The sequence below is a fragment of the Callorhinus ursinus genome, unplaced genomic scaffold (genome assembly GCF_003265705.2).
Source record: "Callorhinus ursinus isolate GAN/ISIS: 27379988/994484 unplaced genomic scaffold, GSC_fseal_2.0 scaffold3, whole genome shotgun sequence".
Taxonomy (NCBI): Eukaryota; Metazoa; Chordata; class Mammalia; order Carnivora; family Otariidae; genus Callorhinus; species Callorhinus ursinus.
In genome coordinates this window covers 12,130,659-12,151,666 of record NW_027397065.1, presented here as the reverse complement: position 1 = coordinate 12,151,666, position 21,008 = coordinate 12,130,659, and the positions used below count along the sequence as shown (strand labels likewise).

General features: G+C 39.2%; 1 protein-coding gene across 20 annotated transcripts in view; it reads left to right on the top strand.

The window, feature by feature from the left end:
* Positions 1–21,008, top strand: part of MCTP1 (multiple C2 and transmembrane domain containing 1) — a 504,318-nt gene that overhangs the window by 238,301 nt on the left and 245,009 nt on the right. For all 20 annotated transcript variants that reach the window (XM_073888246.1, XM_073888239.1, XM_073888215.1 and 17 more), the window contains exon 3: positions 20,280–20,422. In XM_073888246.1, coding sequence (XP_073744347.1) covers positions 20,280–20,422 — 143 coding nt within the window. The remainder of the gene's footprint in view (positions 1–20,279; positions 20,423–21,008) is intronic.

Below are 21,008 nucleotides of genomic sequence, written 5' to 3'. Positions count from 1 at the left end.
AAGTAAAGTTGAAGACCTAACCGGCTTTATTCAACAATTCATGAATCAGGTGCCATCCTATCTAGCAAGTAGAGAGCTGTTCTGAGGAGTTGTACAGAATAGAAGATTTTTATGGGAGGGAGAGTGGGGCAAGAAGTTATTAGCAAAAGAAACGATTGTTTCACCCAGGACTCCTTTTGGGGGTAGAGGGAACAGCAGGGTTTCTGTCATGCAGAGGGCCACCCAAGTGCTGAGCGGGAAATTTCAGATTGACTTCTAAAAGGTCACATTCCTGGAGTAGGTTGAAACTATATTAAGTCTTGATTTGCTGGTATGGGGGGGGAAATGACTCCAATTTGGGCTTGTTTTTTTCTTTTTTAACACTGTATGTAGTTTTGACTAATAAGTCAATGAAACTATGGTCACAAACCATATGTACAACAACCTCCCAGGGCAAACCATAGTTCAGCCAAAAGGCGTCAGTGAGTGAGTATTCACTCATCCTCGAGTTCCTTTCTGGGGGGGTTTTGATCACTCTTCAGTGACAGCAGACAACCACATGGAACTCCTCAAATACAAAACAAAGACCACAGAAGTCCTCAGGTCTGAAACATTGTCTAGAAACCTGTGAAACCATTCTGAGCTTCCTTTCCTGGAACCCCTGAGGTACCCCTCAGTCTCTCTCAGGACTTCAGGCCCATTTCACTTCTCCCAGGCCTCATGTTAGATGGCAAGATGCCATATAACCATAGAACAAGAGTTCTTTCAAATGGCCCTTAGACTTTGACAGGAGAGCTCTGAACATGAACTGGAAATGTCATGTCTTTGAAAAATCTAGTATTTTGTCGGTCACAGCCACTCTTAAAGAGCGAGGTCAGGGAAACACAAAGGCCAATGTGTGCTGACTTTGATGTTCCTATGAGGCAGACTACCTCTGTGGTGTAGAGGCTGCTTTTAGGCAAACAACCTGAGTGATGGAAGCCTGAGTAAGGTAGAATGGCCCCAGTGACCACCAGGCTGAATGCAAACAGGCCCATTAGGAGACCCACCTTAAAATAGCCATAAGCCCTAGCCAACCAATGGACACAGGTACCAAAAATTCCGTATGTTCCCATACCTCCTCACCTTCCCCCTTAATTACAGCCGCCACCACTGCCTCCTCGCAGTTTCTCCTCTGCTGTCCTGCATGCTGCTCCTTTGAGGTGGATTCAATAAACTTTTCTCCTTTGTTCTGCCTCAGGTGAATTCTCTCAACGTCTGCATTGCTGGTCTCCCCCCGATCGGGTTGTCCCACATATGGGTTCTCCAAGAACTGTGGAAAGAAAATATTTCAATTTAGTTATGAATATGTATCAGAAATATCTAGCAATTTTTTTTTGCAATTAAAAAGTCTCCCTCCAGGCCGTATCGAAGATTCACGCCTAAGAACATTTTATTGGCAAGTTTTCAGCATCTATCTTTATTTTATTCTGAGAGCAAACACGAGGCTTCTAGATCAAAGATCAGACATTATTCCTTAGAGTATTGGTTTCCCATGCTTCACTCTATGCCTTCAGAGAGATGCCATGAGAACAAATGTCAGCTGCGTATCCAGGAGCTCTGTACTGTGCAGAAGAACCCAAATTTACACAACTGGGGAGTTTTATAAACACATGTGCACAGCAGCCCCCCTCCCCCCTGCTTAAGAGAGAAAAAGAGCATATCTTTCTGAAGTGAACAGATCCTCTCTTGAGAAAAGAGAAGACTCCTAGATCTTCACAATCATTTGAAATGTAAACTCATGCCTCTACGTCTATTAAGCAAGTCCTACTGGTATGAGAGGAAAGTGGCTCTGGGGAAAAGGGGACATTCTTTATAGCTTCTACTGTATTTCATTGTTTATTAATCCTCTGTTATTCGTCTCACCTTTGTGTTAAGCGTGGATATTGCCCATTGTGACTATGTTAGCTGCTTTACTATTATGGTCTAAAGTGAAATGATCCTCACAGTTGAAGAATGACCAATTTGTCCCTCACAAACATCTTTCAAATGCAGACTGATGAGTGGTCTTAAATTTTAAAGGATTACGGTTTTGTAACAAATGTACCAAGAGGCATTGACTACAAAATTGTATATTGAAGCTTTTCTAAATTTTCTAGTGTTTTGAGAACATATTACCTATTGAAAGAAGTTATCAGAGAATAATTCCTAGTTAAATTTAGAAAAGAATGAACAAAGCTTTCTTCTTTATTAAAGAAAATTTGAGTATAAATTATAGGAATAAAATAAATCGCTTTTCCAAAAAGTACATTCATTCAAGTTTAAAAGTTCTGAAACTTTAGTCAGGTATTTTAAATAATATTAGCAGTCTGTCATAGAAGAAAAGACCATGTTTTTTAGGTCAGGTTATGTAGAAGCAGAGCCTGAGACACAGATTTGAGTTTCTTTGGGGGTGAGGCAGTGGTAGGGGTGAGAATAACACAGGGAAGGGAAGGAGGTCAGTACAGGATGAGTGAAAAATCAGGTTTCCTCTGGGACCTCTGAGACATGGTGTAGAATGTCCCCAGCAAGTCCTGTTGAGTAACCAAGAAGATGGACTATTCACTTAACCATTCAATCCATTTGCCATCTGCTGAGGCCTACTCTCCGAAGGTATATCATACTGGCCTGGGCCATGTATGCGTGAAGCATGCTCCTGTGACTACAGAAAGTCATGGTTGCTTGAGGAAAGAATGGAGGAAGAAAGTCTTTGGTGTTTAGGAAAGCTGACAGTGCAGACGGGATATGGCTGGACAATGGCAGCCTCTGCCACAGCAGACAGTGGTCATCAGAAGGATAGAAGTGGGTCACTGAAAAGCTAAGCCTCATCTGTAAAATGTGGTAATGAGATTATCTGCCTCCTAGGCTTATTCTAAAGGTTTCATAGGATTCTACATATAATGTGTTAGAGGAAGACACAAAGTAAGCCCTCAGATCATCTACAAGGCATAACTCCGAAATATTGTGGGTTGGGTTTCACTGCAATAAAGTGAGTATCACAATAGAAAGAGTCAAAGGGATTGTTTGGTTTCCCAGTGCATATAAAAGTTATGTTTACACTACATTGCAGTCCATTAAGTGTGCAATGGCATTATGTCTAAACAGACAACAATGTACACACCTTAATTTAAAGATAAGTTTATTGCGAGGGGTGCCTGGGTGGCTCAGTATTTTCAGCATCCAACTCTTGGTTTCAGCTCAGGTCATGATCTCAGGGTCATGAGATTGAGCTCCACGATGGGCTCCATGCTGGGCATGGAGCCTGCTTAAGATTGTCTCTCTGCCTTTCTTCCCTGACCCCCACTCAGATTCTCTCTCTCTCTCTCTCAAAAAAAAAGTGTATTGCTAAAAAATGCTAGTCATCATCTGAGCTTTCAGCTACTTATAATCTTTTTGCTGGTTCAGGCTCTTGCCTCCTTGTTGATCAGGGTGGTGGTTCCTGAGGATTGGGATGGTTGTGGTAATTTATTAAAATAAGAAAACAGTGAAGTTTGCCACATTGATTGACTCTTCCTTTCACAAATAATTTCTCTGTAGCTGTTTGTTAGCATTTTATTCACAGTAGAACTTCTTTCAAAATTGGAGTCAATCCTCTCAAACCCTGAAGCTGCTTCATCAACTAAGTTTATGTCATATTCTGTATCTCTTGTTGTCATTTCAACAGTCTTCACAGCATCTTCACCAGGAGTAGATTCCATCTCAAGAAACCACTTTATTTGCTCATCCTTAAGAAGCAACTAATCAGTAGAGTAAAAGGACAACACATCTCAAATGGATAATTATTACTCTTGATATTGATGGAGAGTGCCAGTAATGGAAAAAACTGAACAAGGTTAACATTTTAATTTTTCACAAGAACACAAGGAATTGTTCTTAAAATTTTATTAGCAAAAATAAGAACATTTTAGGTTTGCCATTGCTTAACAGTGCATGGAATATCACTTCATAGATTTCACACTTGTGATACATTGATGAGGCTCTTTCTTCCCATGCTCTGATGTATAATTAGGTGTCATGCTTGGGGGTGGATGGTAGGATCTGGTTAATGGCCTTGTGAAGACAAAGCATTGCACACAGTGCTTTTAAAAAGTCCAGCATAATTGGTAGGAAGAGTAATAGGGGAAGTCCCTGGGGAAAGCGACCTGGGCCATGCCAAGGAGGACCTCAGGTTGGTAAAATTCTGTAATTTATCTGTGCTTTGGGCCTCTACCTGGAGAGCCTGTGATGAGGTCTGGAAAATAGTAAATTATGCATTGAACCAATGTCTATTCTAATTTCATGTTTACATTTGTGTACATCTTGATCAGTTCTAGTCCAAGAAAATTGGATTTAAGACATGTGGTGTAAGCAGAATTAAATTGACCCCTAATGATCCATGTCCTTGTATTAATTCTGTCCCTGTTAGCATGGGTGGAATCTGTGGGTATGAGGGGATATCATGCCTGTGATTGTGGTATATTATGTTATACAGCAAAAGTGAAGGGACTTTTTTGCAAATTTAGTAAATGTTTCCAGTCAATTGGCTTTAAGTTAATCAGTTAAGGTTTATGAACTTTAAGTTCATAACTGAACTAAAACTAAAGTTCAACTATAACTAAAGTTCAACTGAACTTTAGTTCAGTTAAGGAATATGATCTTTGGTGACCCTGGCCTAATCAGGTGAGTCCTCTAAAAGGAACTGGAGCCCTCCCTGAGATAATGAGATCCTCTTGCTGACCTTGAAGAAGGAAACAGCCATGTTGTGAACTAACAATGGAGAGAAATGACTTCTAAGAGCCAAGGGCTTCAGCCTTACAACTGCAAGGAACTGAATTCTACCAACAACCTAAAGATTACAAGGTCCAGATCAGAGCTCAGCCCAGCTGACACCTTGATTTCAGCCTTCTGAGGCCCGGAGCAGAGCTCCCAGTTAAGCCAAACCTGACCTACAGAAACCTCGAGACAACAAATGTGTGTTAAGTCATTATGTTCATTGTAATTTGTTACACTGTAAGAGAAAACTAATACCTGGTCTAAGTTAAAAAGAGACAAAAGGGATCTTGTCTTTCCATCCAGATTGTCCATCAGCTTTCCTGGAAAATATTACTAAAAAAAAAACAAAAAACACTCTCTGAGCCATTGGACTTAATCAAATCTTAAATAGTTTCCCTTAATGAGGTTAGAAGGTAGAGAACCAAATAAATGAACATACAAAATTATCAGATGCCAAGTTGTTTTCAAAAACCTACTTTCAAAAACCATTTTTACAACATCCAATGCACAAAATTGCTAAAGAGCACTTTCAATTTACTAAAGCATTAGCATTTGGAAAATATATTCATTAATTCTTGAGATAGCAATCATTTGAATGCAATAGGAATCAGTTGTCACATTTCTAAGAGGAAATGGAGAGGTTAGGGAAGATTGAAATGACTCAGAAGATACATTGCTATTCTGTGAAGACTTGTAAATCAGACCAGAAAAAAACAAAAGGCCTCAATATCTTTTAACATTAAGGTATTTTTAAAAGCTATATCTCTATCTCAAGAATAAATGTTAATATAAACCTTCATTGCTTTTAGTATCTATGAAAAGTAGATTTGCCTTAGCTTGGAAGAAAATACTTTAATAAATTTATAGGGAAACAACTTTAATGAAAATAAATAAGTTGAAATATAAAAATAAACACACAGCACTAGCCTAGGAGGACAATACTGCTGGAATTTGAATGGAATTCTTTGGCTTCTGCAGAGCTTGTCACAGTGTACAGTGTCTCTGTCAAACAGGATCAATGTCTCTGACAGTAGCAAAGAGAAAATCAAGTTTTGTGGACTTGATAATTTTTACTTACTTTCATAATGAGAATGTAATTAAATGGGAGAGCCTTAAGCCAACAGAGCAAGCCCATAAAACTCCCTGTGAAAACCCACACTCAGCATTAAGAAGCTTTCTAGGCAGTCTTAAATTTAACAGGGAAAGCTTTTAGGCTTTCAAGGAGCCATGAATGTGACTTATCAAAAATAGTGCACTACGTCCTAAACACAAATAATGGCATGTAGCTCTTATTTTCTATGCATACACATTAAGTTATTTGTTCAGGTTATGCAAATGGTCTTGGAGACTTATCCCGAGGAAGTCCCAAGGTATACCCTGAATTACTCCATCATTAAAAGACTTCTGTTGTGCTCTTTTGCCCCTGAAATATTTTTTTTTGAGATTTTATTTATTTATTTCTCAGAAAGAGAGAGTACAAGCAGGGAGAGCGGCAGGCAGAGGGAGAAGCAGGCTCCCCGCCGAGCAGGGAGCCCCATGCGGGGCTTGATCTCAGGACCCCAGGACCATGATCTGAGCCGAAGGCAGACACTTAGCTAACTGAACCACCCAGGCGTCCCTTGCCCCTGAATTATTATTCTCTGTTTCAACCTAAGACAGATTCTATTTTCAATTTGTACTCCCTTTTGAAACTCTATAAATAATGCCTTTTGCAGAATTGATCTTCAGCCTAAGTCAGAACTCCTCAGAACACCAGAGATATGAAAAGAAACACAGAAAAGCACAAAGTGCACAAGTGTTAAAAATTCATATCCGTGAGCGTTTACTGAGCAGCTAGCTGGTGCAACACCTAGCACATTGCCAATTCCAGGAAGCCACTGAGTTCTGCAGCTCGGCAGCCCTGCAAAGTCCTGTGTCGGTACTGATACAGACGACAGTGGTGCTGGTGATAAGTACAACTATCAACTAGAGAATATGTAGTATAAAATAATAAGAGAATGTATATAAAATTATTTTGAGGATTTGGTGAGTTGAGACATGTAAAGTGACAAGGACAATGCCTGGCCCATAGAAAGCATGCAACGTGTGTTAACTTCTCAAATAAAAATAACAGTCACAAATGGACCTAAGAACAGTGCTCGGGTGCTCTGAAGTGTGAACTGCTGGTCCTTAGTGAGGTATTATATTCTTAGTAAAGCAGATCATGATCAAAGGACTGAAGTTTGGCCAAGGTCCCGATAAGTCAAACAGAAGTGGATACTTTGATACAAGACATGGAAAACAGAGAAATATTGTACACCCTAAAACTTACACAATTATATCTCAGTAAAACCGGGGGGGAAAAAGAAGTAGTTGTCTTGGACCAAAGGTCAGAAGTCACACATTGAGAATGGCAAAATTGTTACACTGGCTTAGAGTTACTTCTTGCTCTATGGTTTTGCAAGAGGGAAATGAATTTCTCTCTAGTTTAATCCACTATATTTTTCTGATTGCTTTGTTACAGCATCTTAGCCTGCTAGCTAATACACTTAGACTCTTTTTAATATAAAGAAGGCTTTTATTAGGTTCAAGTAAGTTTCCTTCTGGCTTTTTTATTTTTTTTATTTCTCTGGCCATACCATAAATATATTTTTCAAGGTAGACTCATTAGTTTTCCATTGCTTTGTAACTAATGTCCACAAGTTTAGCAGCTTAAAATAATACCCGTTTAGTAGTTCACAGGTTCTGTAGGTCAGGAATCTGGGCTTGGCATGACTGGGTTATCTGCTCAGAGTCTCACAAGGTCAAAATCAAGGTGTCGGCTGGGCTGAACTCTTATCTGGAGCTCAGGGTCCACTTCCAAGTTGATTCTTGGTACTGGCAGAATTCATTTCTTTGTGGCTACAGGACTAATGCCACTCCCTTCTTGCTCTCTGCCAGTCAGGGTTTTCTTTCAGCTGCTAGAAGCTAGTATCAGGTCATTTCCATGTGGCCCCCTTTATCTTCAATCCAGCAATAGCACATCAAATAACCCTCATGCTTCAAATGTGACTTTCTGCTACCAAGTAGAGAAAACCCTATGCTTTTAAAGGAAATTAGATGAAATTAGGTCCACTCTGACAATCTCCCTTTTGATGAACTCAGAGTCAACTGATTTGTAACCTTAATTACATCTGCAAAATCCCTTCTGTCCTATATGCAGCACAATCACAGATATGAGATCTCATCATATTCACAGTCCAGGGATTGGGATGAGAAATCTTGGGGGTACATTTCAGAATTCCTCCTACCCCAGCAGGGAGGACATTTACTACCAGCGTCCAGTACTGACTGTCTCATTATGTGCTAAGCAAACCATTAACATTGAATGAATTTTCATTGTCTTAACTATGGTAGTCTAGTGCTGAATGTTGGTTGCCAAATCTATTTTATTTTTATACTAATATCAAAATAAGATAATATTGACATCAACAGGAGTCATGACAGAATCTGAATATACTTTATAATTGTATTAGATATAAGTTAGAAATCTAAATTTTAAAGGATATAGTGTAGACACGAAGATGAGAAGTATAAAAACTCACATTTGTTTTACATTCGTTATTAACCTTTAGGCTGCCTTTGTCAAAATATTTCAGACCAGCTGGCTTAAATTTAAAAATTACTTTGAGTAACTGAAGAAAATATACTTGCCCTTTTATAATTGGCCCTTTGAATACATCCTATTTGTCAGGTGTTGGTGTATTTTCTAATCAAAGACTGGTCTTTTGACATCAGACAAGGCAATCTTAAATGATTTTAGTGTACTTATTCACTTGCTCTTCTATTTTAACTCACTTAAAAACTCCAAGTCCTTACCAAGGTTCTGTAAGGCCCCACACAATCTGTTGTTTCAATAAGCTCTGATTTCATCACCTCCCACTCACTTTCTAGGTCACTCACTCCATCCATACTAGAATTCTTCAGAGCCTCCATACTTGCTGCTTCCTTTGCCTGAAATGCTTCCTTGTTGCTTCAGGTTCCTTTTCAAACATTTCCTTATGGGGCAGGTTTTCTGTTGGCATCCTATCTAAAATAGGAGGCCCCTCTGATCACCATCCCTTTACCCATGGCTTTATGTTGTTGCATGGACCGATCACCACATAACATATTACCCCCCACCTTTTTAGCAGTTTACCTCCCCTAGAATGAAAGCTCCTTGGGAATAGAGACTTAGTTTTCTGTTCTGCTGAATGCCCAATGCCTAGCACATTATAGACATGCAGTAAATATTATTGAATGCATGAATGTATTTCAGAAAAGGAGAAGTATACCAGCTGGGGAATTCATTCACTCTGCAAACTAGCTCAAATATTTTATTAGGAAAAAGCCCTGCCTTCCTTTAAAAAGTAACAGAATATTAATGGAAATGGAAAAAATAGCAAGTTTTGCAGAAAGGCAGAAGGCAAGAAAGAGTGGATCATGGGGAAATGTAGTGTTTAGGGTGGTTCTACAGTTTTTGTGAAACTTACCAATGCAGGTCGTGGACTTTTCCACACCCTGACAGAGAACTGAAGGGGAGAGGAAGAAGGATGCACAACACCTACTACTGTCCTGTATCTGCCATCTTTGCCTCTGTTGGTGACGACCTGCTTTAGCAGGATAATTGCAAGTTTTGAAGTCACTTGTCACATTAAACACTTAACTGTTTTTAGCATAAGGGGTGAAGGTTTTTTCATTGTTCCTCAAGTATTTTAGTTACGTTGTAGGTGTTAACATTTTGTCTTGCTTATTTTTTTTACTTGCTTATAAAACTTACATAACTATTGACCATATCAAATAATATGATAATTGAAGAAAAGCCTTTGATTGATAAACCAGGGATATGGACGCAACTGTAATCATTCCTTTTAAACTTGTACTTTGAAAATACAAATCTTTCCTTTTCATTGTTTACTTGTGGAAGCTTATCCTTTAAAAATTCTCTCATTGAAAAATAATTGATGAGATTAGTTTATTGTATCTTTATTTTAATGACCTTAGAGATATAATTGTGCCAATGAAAAAAGTATTAGGGACTGCATATGCTTGGAAGGAGTATCTGTGAAACAGGGACTGGCTATTTTCTTGTAGCTGTAACAATTCAGAGGAAGCAGGTTAGCTCTGTAACATACATTTTGTAACATTTTATAATCTGGTCAAAATGAAATACTATATCACACAGTGTATGTGTTCAACAAATACTGAATTGCTGAGCTGAAAGTATTCTAACTACCTCTACATTCCATGACCATCTGTCATCTGTCAGTTTTGTAGCTGGGATTCTTGTTTTCAGGGAAAGACTGGACAAAGTCCCCTTCCAATTCTAAGACTTCATTTTCTATAAGACTATTATCATCACTCAGTTTTAAAGGGAAAACAGTGCTGAATGGCAGTGATTTAACATAATAGAATCTTATATCTTGCTCTTATCATAGCCCAGTAGGGGTCAGCATTAGAGAGTGGGGCCCCAACTCTGCTCCACACAGTCAATAAGGGACTCAACTTTTTTTCCCATCTATTATTACTAATTCCCTTTGTAACCAAACCCAAGTTCATCTGCCTGATGCACAGTGAAGCCAATCACTGAGACTTCAGGTACTCAGCAAGGAAGGGGTTTATTCCAGAGGAAGCCAAAGGAAGAGACAGGAGGACAAGACTCAAATCTGCCTCCCTGAAGGGAGAGAGAACAAGATTTTTTATAATCCTAGGGTTTGAGATTACATACATACATAGTGATGAAAAGGGCAGGGAAACTTATGACTATTCATGAGGATAGATGGAGCATGCCCATTGAGCAAACATTTGGAAATATATATTCCATGTTGACTTAGGGTAAAGACAACATCAGAATGAATCAAAATCAGCTTCTGATATGAGGAAGTTATCTTAGGGCAAGGGAAAGGGCTATGGGCATGCTCTGAGAGCTGGTATAAACTGGTTGGAGTCTTAGGTTCATTATCTCAGGTAAGGAATGCAGGATCTTGCTTGTTCATAGGCTGGAATCATACCAACTCAAGTTGACCTTGGGTCTAGACTTCTGTGGAGACAACTAGTGGGTTTGCTAGTGGGGTCTGAAAAGACACAACAGCTGATTAGGGGAAAATAAGCTTTATCTTTTCTGTTAGTTCAATCTCATGGGGTGTGGTTTCAATCCCTCCTGAGTCATGATCATTCCTCAGTCTTAAAGGAATCGAGATAATGACTTCCTTAGCTCCTTAGGTGAGGTAGGCTTTGAGTAAAGAGTGGTTTTTGCAAATCTCAGCTGTAAGCAAAATTCCTCCCACCAGTTAACATGCCTACATGCAGGGCAAAGCAGAAGTTCCTAAGCCATAGGTCACAGCATCAAGGGGAATAGAAGCAATGTGGATTCAATTGTACTAGACTTCTCCCTTTTACACCTTTTGGTCCTCAAGTCTTTTTAGCCCGTGGATGAGAAAATAGAGTAAGAGTCACACATGGGAGGTTTTTCATATGCCAGGCTTAGAAGTGACACATCATCTTCTTGGCTTATACTCAACTGACCAAAATGCAGATACTTGTCTATTTCCAGTTTTACAGGAGGCTGGGAGCTATAGGCCAGCTATATGCTCAGGAAGAAGAAAACATGTAGATAGCTAAGCAGTAGCAGTACCGGCTGCATTCCACCTTTCTGGTCACCAAACGTCTGGTCCACTCTTCCTTCTGCACATAGAAGACATTTACCCTTCCCCAAGGGAAACAGCCCAGAGTCCCTTATGGTCACTGTATCCAGCTCCAAGTCCAGGATCTCTGAATGAAAGGAAATCCTTTATTGGGTCCAAATGGGGTTCTTTGTAGCCCTTTGAAATATAAATCTGCCTACCACTTCACCATATACATCCAACAGATAATGACCAAAATGAAAAGCGTGGGAGACACAGCAGTTCCTTGTCCATAGCAATTCTGAAATCTCCATGGACAGACTTTATGAAGGCCACTTAGCTATAGGGTAGGGACGTTGCTTGAGTAGAATTCTATCTGGGGAGAATCCTCTTGTTTATTGTTCTCTGTAACACTGTCTCCACCATCTGAGAAGTTGTTTATCCTCTATGGCCAAGTCTGAAATGGATAGGAAGTAGACTGATAATCCTGCTTCCTGCTGGTGCAAGATCAGATATCTCAACCAACTAAGTTCTTTCTCTCAAAAACTTAGTTGTCTTCCCAGTGCCAACAGCCATACCCAGTGTTACTTCATAGACTCCTCAGGCATGATTTATTTCTTTGCTTCTCCCTTTTAACACAATGACAGGTACCTTAAGGCTGTGGTGCTTGCATGGGAAGGCCAATGTGACACCTGTCTTTAGGCTGTCTGAATGAGCTTTTGTTGTTCAAAGGTTTTTTTCAGTATTATTTTCTATTATTTGGGGTCTAAAAACAGGTTTTTCAGTTCTTCTCTCTACGTTTCTACTTGCAAATCAGCCTCTTTTCATCTGAACTCATCTCTTTCTTATGATTACTTACTAAAGGCAATCAATTATGGAAAATGTACACCTGCATTCTGGCTCTTTCCAACCATGTCCCCTCAAGCTTAGGTTTGATAGCAGGTAGTTTGCCTTGCAGGTTATCACAGGAACAGTTTTACCAAATGTTGACTGTGGCCTAACAAGACTCTCCAGCCTTTCAGTGTTACCTTGCTGCCCACCACCTACCTGCTAAGTCAATGTCACATATTTTAGGGATTTTTTTTTAATGGCAGCACACATTCTTGGAACCAATTTTTGTATTAGTTAAGGTAAGTAGTGTTAGGACCTGAAAAAGATGAACACCCAAATCTCAGTGGTTTAATGAAATAAAAATGTATTTATCACTTCATAGTCTATTGTAGCTGGTGATAGTGCTCCTGTTTCATTCAGGAACTCCAGACTCTGTCTATCCTGTGGTCCTGCTCTCTCAGCATTGGGAAAGAAGAGAGAAGATTGCATATGGGAAGATGTCATGGGCTAGGCTACAACTTCAGCTCTCGTTCCTTTGGCCAGAACCCAGTCCTTAGTCACATGGCCTCACCTAAATAAAAAGAATAGAAAATGTAATTTAGCTACTTACCTATAAAGAAGAAGAAAATAGAGATGTCAGTGAAAGGTAGCAGTGTCAGCCATAATTTCTCTGTACACAGAAAAAAATAACCTTTCTTCTAAGTATTTTGCGTGAAAATGTGGCACTGTTTACTGTATGTTTAGTATACTTATTGGACATTTGACGTAATCATAGAAGACATATGTCACAAGCACATTCATCCACCTTTATTCTGGTATGATTTCTAGTTGATTGTTCCGAATAAATCCAAATCAGTCTATCTATCAAAGAAATAAACACTCTAAGCAGATTGCTACTAACACAAGATTGTCTAAAAGCACTTTGTAAAACTGGGGCAGCCTGACCATCTTTAGGAATTACAGTGACTGTCTGTCTCCATAGTTGGGGAAAGTGGCAATGCAGAATGCTTGCTGTGGTGTGAGTGGTGGCTCAATGCTGCTTTGATATTAAACTTCTCACAGTTCAGATTCAGTATTTGAGAATAAAATCCAAATGAGATTCTTGATCCTAGTGAATAAGGGATCAGGGAAGAGCAGGAAATAAAGCTTAGACAACTTACATACTGGTTCCCTTACTAGTTTCTGTGCTATTTTGACATGAGACAGACATTCCTTTATTCAGGTATACCTGAGTGTTGTCAGTCAACCAACATTTCTTGATCACAGATGATGACCCAGGAGTCGTGCCTGACACCGGCCATCAGAAGTTAACAAGTCCTCACTGTGACAAGTGCTGTTGCAGAGGATATTTGGGAGCATAAGAGAAGGGCCAAATAGGGGCGCCTGGGTGGCTCAGTCGTTAAGCGTCTGCCTTCGGCTCAGGTCACGATCCCAGGGTCCTGGGATCGAGCCCTGCATCGGGCACCCTGCTTGGCGGGAAGCCTGCTTCTCCCTCTCCCACTCCCCCTGCTTGTGTTCCCTCTCTCGCTGTGTCTCTCTCTGTCAAATAAATAAATAAAATCTTTAAAAAAGAAGAAGAAGAAGAAGAAGAAGGGCCAAATAGTGTCCGCAGGATGGCAGAAAAGATGTCTGCACAGCAGAGAGACTCGCATTTGGTACCAGAAGAGGACTGAGGATGGTGGAGACTGTCAAGTTCAAGGCAAAGGGAAAGGGATGAGGAGGGGCGCAGGCATGGGAAAGAAGCTGTGAACTTGAGGCACTGCAAGTTTTCTTCTGGCAAAACAGGCGTCTGGAGAAATTCACAGAGAAACATTTCTATGACCTGCCAAGGCATTTGAACTGCATTCTGAAATCAGTGAGAAAGCAATGAAGAAGTTAAAGCAAGAGAGTAACAGCAGACTTTTGTGTCCAAATATATATATATATATATATATATATATATATATATATATTCTAGGCATAGGATTGTGGAGAATGAGTTGGAGTGGGGAAGACAAGAAGCAGTGAGACACATGGGAGACTACTGACTTCTTTTTTCTCAAATTGAATTTGTGGATATGCCAAGGAACATAAAATTCCATGACCATGCATCTGTGATGCATTTTAATCATACTGCAATATAATTGTCTTGAAATTTGTTGTTAATGATGGTAATCAATCAACAAGGGTCATAAAACTATTTACATTGCTACTACTTATGGTTTTGATTGATGAAGAAGATTTTTTTTTCTTCTTAGGGTTGTAATAACTTTTGTTTTAGTGGATATGTCCTATGGTCTCCAGTTATTTTAATGTCATATTTTATGATACTTCCTTATACTTATGTTTATTCATGCAATGTATATAATTATTTCTAGGCTAGTTTTTCTTTTTAAAAAATCCAATAGAGTTGCTATCTCTAACATAACTGGGAAGGAGAAATCCCTGGAAAATAATCGTTACTTTTCTGAGTTTCAATTTGGTGCTGTTTTTGATTAGGAGTGAGCATTATTGAATGACTATAGGTCCCCCAAATAGGAGTAGCTGTTTCTGTTTCTTTACATACTAGGTTTGGGATAAGATTGATTTAAACTTGTTCACCAGGAGGCTCATTTATTCTGAGGAGGAAAACCAATATTTACATTGAAATATCTTTAATACTGTTTTAAGGGAAGAGAGGCTGCCATCTTGTGTACACTGTGCTTATTGCACACAAAAGTGGACCCATTCAAAGTTTTCTGTGTTAGACTTAAATTATGCTGAAAGCTAAACAATCACACAATGTTGAAGTGCTCATCAGTGACTTGTGACTCAAAAAAAAAAAAAAAAGAAAAGAAAGTATAGCATGAGGACATGTGTTCCTTTACTACCTGAGAAAACATTTTACACACCGTCTAAATCTTTTTGAAACAATTTGATCCTAAGGTCCAGAAATAATTAATAATCCCTAGATCTAGAATACTCTAGAATTTTCATTTTTATTTATTTATTTTTTAAGAATTTATTTATTTGAGAGAGACACAGTGAGAGAGGGAACACAAGCAGGAGGAGCAGGAGAGGGAGAAGCAGGCTTCCTGCTGAGCAGGGAGCCCAATGCCGGGCTCGATCCCAGTTCTGGGATCATGACCTGAGCCGAAGGCAGAGGCTTAACCAACTGAGCCACCCAGGCGCCCCTAGAATACTCTAGAATTTTTAAAGCATAGAATTTATAATTATAAAATAAAAGGATTAATGTTGAAAAATAAATTCTGGAGTTAATGCTATCTGATAAAGCGCATGTGTGAAGGTTGCTCTTGACTATGACATGAATAACAATAAAACCTGAATTTTATTTTAGGGCTAACACATCCTAGTTTCTTCTCCCATACTTATTTGCCCTGTTTTCATTTCATCAGTGCCATAGAAAATGTTTTAATGAGGTTCATGGCTCAGCTAATAACAGCAAACACAGGTGGCTAGAAAATGCTTGAAAACCACAAAGTGTGTAGTAAAGAGGCCTTAATTTTGAATAGAACCACAGTCCTCACAACAATTTGATAAGTGTTAGTGCCATCTTGTGGTTGAATGCAATATTGCAACAAAGCAGCACTAGCACAAGAATTTAAGGAATTCTGTGGCCAAGCATATTTAGAATATTTAGCATATTAGAACAAAATTAAATAGGTTCATTTTCTATCGCCTTTAAATAAGTGAATGTGCACCCTGACTCTCCAGTAAGGGGTATGACATGCAGCATTTTCCAGGCTTCTTTGACCATGGGGTTTATTTTTCTTGAGTGCAACTTTCTTTTCTTTTTTCTTTTTCTTTTTCTTTTTTTTTTTTTTAGAGAGAGAGAGAGAGCACCTAGAGTAACAATTAATTCAAGCCCTAACATCCTTGCTGTGTGACTTTGGAAAATTTACTCACCTGTTGCATGCTGTAGTTTCTGCAACTGTCACCTCAAGATAGCAACTGAAATCTTCTCTCAGGCTTGTTAGGCGGTGTGTTGTATCTGCTGTTCAGCATGTGTTAGCTCGAGTGATCTAGATTTCCTTTTGTGATTTAAGCTCTACCATTGAGCCCTTAGGACCACCCAGCAGGATTCCAGGAACTGGGTGTATCTAACTGAGGGACCTTTGACAGTTCACCTATACAGCAGGTGAGGAAAATGTTTCTGGGAAGGAGAAAGAAACAGATTGCTTCCCAAAAGGATTTTACTTTTGTGTGTATGGTCTTCTGTGCTGAATCACTGGAAGTTTTGTCCTTTTACAGAATAGCTAAACAAATGGAGTGAGACACTACTTAGAGACACAAGGCCAAGTTTCTTGAAATCACTTTTCTTGTAAAAGAGCTATTCTTTTTGAACAACAGAAATCAAGCATTGTTGCATCTTGAAATGAGTGTTTTGTAATGATGTGCCAGAAAAAGCACTAACCAGACTGGTCTCCAGATATGAGTTCTCATCTGACTTGGAATAAGCCACTTAACCTGCCCTGGTTTACTCATCCATAAAATGGAGACAATAGTAGACTCACAGAGACGTAGAGTGGTTAAACAAATAATGAGTGTGAGTGTTCTAGAGACCAGAGGAGGCTACTTGTTAATATTAGTATTATTTACAGTACCTACTGATTATTGAACACCTTTATATGATAATTCTCTGATGGTATTTTAGAGTAAAAGCAGGAAAATATGGATGTTTGGGCTTCCTAAAAGCTAAGTAGAAGGAACATTGCATCTGGAGTCTGAAAGTCTAAGTTTGCTTCTATCCTGTTACTTCCTGACTTACTTGTTATGTGATTTGGGGCAAGTCACACTGAATTTCAGGTTTTTTCTCATCTTCAGTATAGGTTGGTCAGGTATGCTTTTATCAACATCTCAGAGGACAAATTTAACAGTACTCTGCACACTGCAAACTCTGTAGTCATTCATTGACTCATCCATTTAGCAAATACTTACCCAATGCCTCCTCCACTCCAGACACCGTGCCATGTGTCGGAGAAGGGGCTTGGCCTTAATGGGGGTCATAGCCAGTGAGAAAATTCACACAATAAACAGGTGGACATACAAATTAACCTATAAGTAACATAATGATTACTGCTACTAAGCAAAGAGCAAATGCCAAGAGAAAGTAATAATGAGACCTAATTCAAATTGGGAGGTTAAGAAAGTATCCCTGAGAAAATTGTATTTAAACCAAGACCAGGAGGATAATAAAACGTCAGCCAGGCAAAAGGGGAAGAGAATGGGAGGGAGGGACTTTTCAAGCAGAGAGGCTAGCTAATGTGCAAAAGCTGGAAGCGGAAAATAACTTCCAGTACAGGATAGCTGGAACATACTAAGAGGCCCAAAATGGAGTTGGAGAAATGGCAAGTCCTGTATACCATGTTACAGAGTTTGGATTTTCTTTTTTTTTTTTTTTTAAGATTTTATTTATTTATTTGACAGAGAGACAGCGAGAGAGAGAGAGAACACAAGCAGGGGGAGCGGGAGAGGGAGAAGCAGGCTTCCCGCCAAGCAGGGAGCCCAATGCGGGGCTCGATCCCAGGACCCTGGGATCATGACCTGAGCCGAAGGCAGACGCTTAATGACTGAGCCACCCAGGAACCACCGATTTTGGATCTTCTTGTAGACGTAGTTGAAAGCTGTTGAGATGTGTTAAGCAAAGAAGAGGGAAGATTAAATTTGCATTTTTAAAAGGTCAATCTGTCTGCCATATAGTGAATTACTGGAGGGGGACACAGAAGATGGGAGAGCCCAATTAGGAGGCTATTTTTAGAGTAGAACAGCAAAGAAATCATGGTGGCTTAACTAGATTGGAGGCAGAGAAGATGGATAAGGTATATTTTGGAATTTATTGGACTTAATGGTGTCCTGGGTACAAAGCATGGAGAAGAAGGAGGTATTGAGAGCACTTTCCAGGTGCCTTGCATGAACAGTTGTCAAATGATGAAGTCATTCATTGACTGACCTGACAAAGCCTGAGGGAGGAGCAGGCTTAGCAGGAGAGAAGATCAAGACTTAAGTTTTGGACATTGTGGACACTGGAATGTCTATTAGATATCCAAGTGGAGGGGACAAAAGTCAGCAGGAACAGAGGCTGCCACCCACGCTATTAAGTCATTAATTCATTCATTTATTCACCAAATGTCTATTGAGGACCAACAATATGTCTGATTCTGTACTAAGTGCTGGAGATTTTTAAAAAGGGAGATCCAAATGGCTCTGATATTATGGAGCTTATATTTTAGCAGGTGGTAATAGTTACATAGATGAATTTCAAAATCAAAGACAATGACTTGATCTAGGGCGTGACTGAGAAATTTCAAATGGGTACATGGATTTTAATAACCTGCAAATTTGTGCTCTAAAACCCTCAATCCCCAGGGTCCTCAGCCCATAGCTGGGAACCACTGTGTTAAAAATAGCAATTTTTAACATTTCAGTTGCACTGACTCCCCAAAAGAATGCATTCATTATAATGGGTAACTATATAATAGCCTATATTTATATTTATAAATTTTTTTAAGTTTGTACCATTATGATAAAATCACACTGTCAAAATGGGAGTTTCACAATGAGAAATTGGGATCATTATTTTATTATACCCGGGTCTAGGCATACAAAGAGCAAGGTATTATATTTACTTCAAAAGTGTGGAGGGTTTTAAGAAAGCCCACAAATGATTAAATAAGAAAAACAAAGTCCTACGTGGCAGTCCTTATATTTTGCATCGATATTTATGTGTCACTGCAGTGAGTGGAGTGTTGAGAAGTGATACAGAGAGCAAGCTGAAGGATATCAGCATCATAATTGTAATCCCTAATATTTATATCATACTTTACAGTTTACAGACCCCCACTCACATTCTTCTTTAAATCATACAGACCGTAGTTATCAACTATAGCTTCAGTTTAGGCAAAACAGAAAGAATTAAACAAAATCTTTTTTTTAAGATTTTATTTATTTATGAGAGAGAGAGAGAGCATAAACAGGGGGCAGAAGGACAACCAGACTCCCCACTGAGCTGGGAGCCCAACATGGGGCTCTATTCCCGGACCCTGAGATCATGACCTGAGCCGAAGGCAGACGCTTAACCGACTGAGCCATCCAGGCGCCCCAACAAAATCTTAGTATAAGGGAGTTGGACCTCGTATAAAGAATTATTCCCTGGGGATGAAGATTGTCACACTGGGATGATTTACCTGGGGATGTCTCTGATTTACCTTCTCTAGGAATCTTTAGTAATAGCCTGGACTCATTAGATCGATTGGCCTCATTCGTCGGTCACAATGAGAAATGGTATGATATATATAGAAGTATGTCAAAGCCCTTCCCCATTGCAGGTGTAGTAGAAAAAGCACAGGTATTAGAGTCAAACAAGTTTGGTTGGAATTTTAACTGCATCTCCTGCTAGCTGTGTATCATGAGCAACTTACTCGACAGCTCTGATTTTCTTTATCATCATAAGGAGCTTGGGAGGTGTGAGGGGATAATATGAAGTTTGCAGATTACTTAATAAACAGTTGTTCCCCTTCCCCCCTGCACGCCTTCCTCTGAAACCTCCATCCTTTCCTCGTGTTCTAAAATTGCAACTTCTGAGCTCCAGAGAATATGGGACCAAGGATGAAATGAAAGCCCAATTTAAGACTCACCTTTCCTTAAGCCCATCAGACTAGTCTAAAATTTAAGCAGCATATATAAGTCTAAAACTAGTTAAATCAGTCAAGATCATGGATCATCTTTTTATAGTTGACCAGATGATACCAAGAGAAATATCAGAATAATCTCTTTTGTTTATTATATGAATTAAATTTACATATGCAGTATGCAATAGAGGTTTTTAAATACGAGGACAGGGTTACAGAATTAAGATCAGAAGATACAATAATAATAATTACTATTATTATTACTTAGATATAATAGTTATTATTAATATTTACTGTCACTTTAAAATTTAAGGAAAAATTTGGGAAAAAACATTTAACCTTTATTTTCCCATGCGATAAGCTTTATTTAACTTTGATTCCTTTAAATGCTTCCTGATGTTTAAATGAGCTAATCTCTTGCTTCCCAGCAAATAGTGTGACTAACATGAATCAATCTCTATCTCTTCAACAGGGACAAGTGATCCATACGTGAAGTTTAAAATTGGAGGAAAAGAAGTGTTTAGAAGTAAAATAATACACAAGAACCTCAATCCTGTGTGGGAGGAGAAAGCTTGCATTCTTGTTGAACATCTGAGGGAACCCTTGTATATCAAGGTGAGCCAGTTACGTTTTCCCCTAATGCAATGACATAAAACTCCCTGTTTAATGGTTTTCTATCATGTCTTCCTGACTGATGAGATTTTTTCACCAGAGATAAATTCTGCTCTGCGCAACTCTAATCTGTTGATGGCGTGACAGAGAGGAGACGGCGAGGGGAGAGGAAGCTGGGGAGCGTTTTTCTTCAGCACAGTTCTATTGCCAGTCATTTAGGAGGATTATGAAGTCAGTCTTCTCCTGTTTGGTGCAGTTAACTTACTCAGTGCGCTCTGGGAATATAGAAAACAAGTCGCCGTGAAATCTAGCAAGAAGGAGAACTTACACAAAACCCAGCCTTTCTGTTCAAGAATTCTATCAGGGGATCTGCCATTACAGGTTGCAAAAAAATATTTTCCTTGGAAGATGAGAAGGGTAAAGATAAAAAAGGGGGTGGATTTCCTGTCTCTATCATATTACCAAAAATGGGGGGGGGGAAGAGTCTTTCCTCTTACTTGATGTAGTTTAAAAAAAAAGAACTTAAGGTGATCATTGCAACCCTAATTCCTTGTTTTGTTTCCCTACCTAAATTCTCTTTAATCCATAT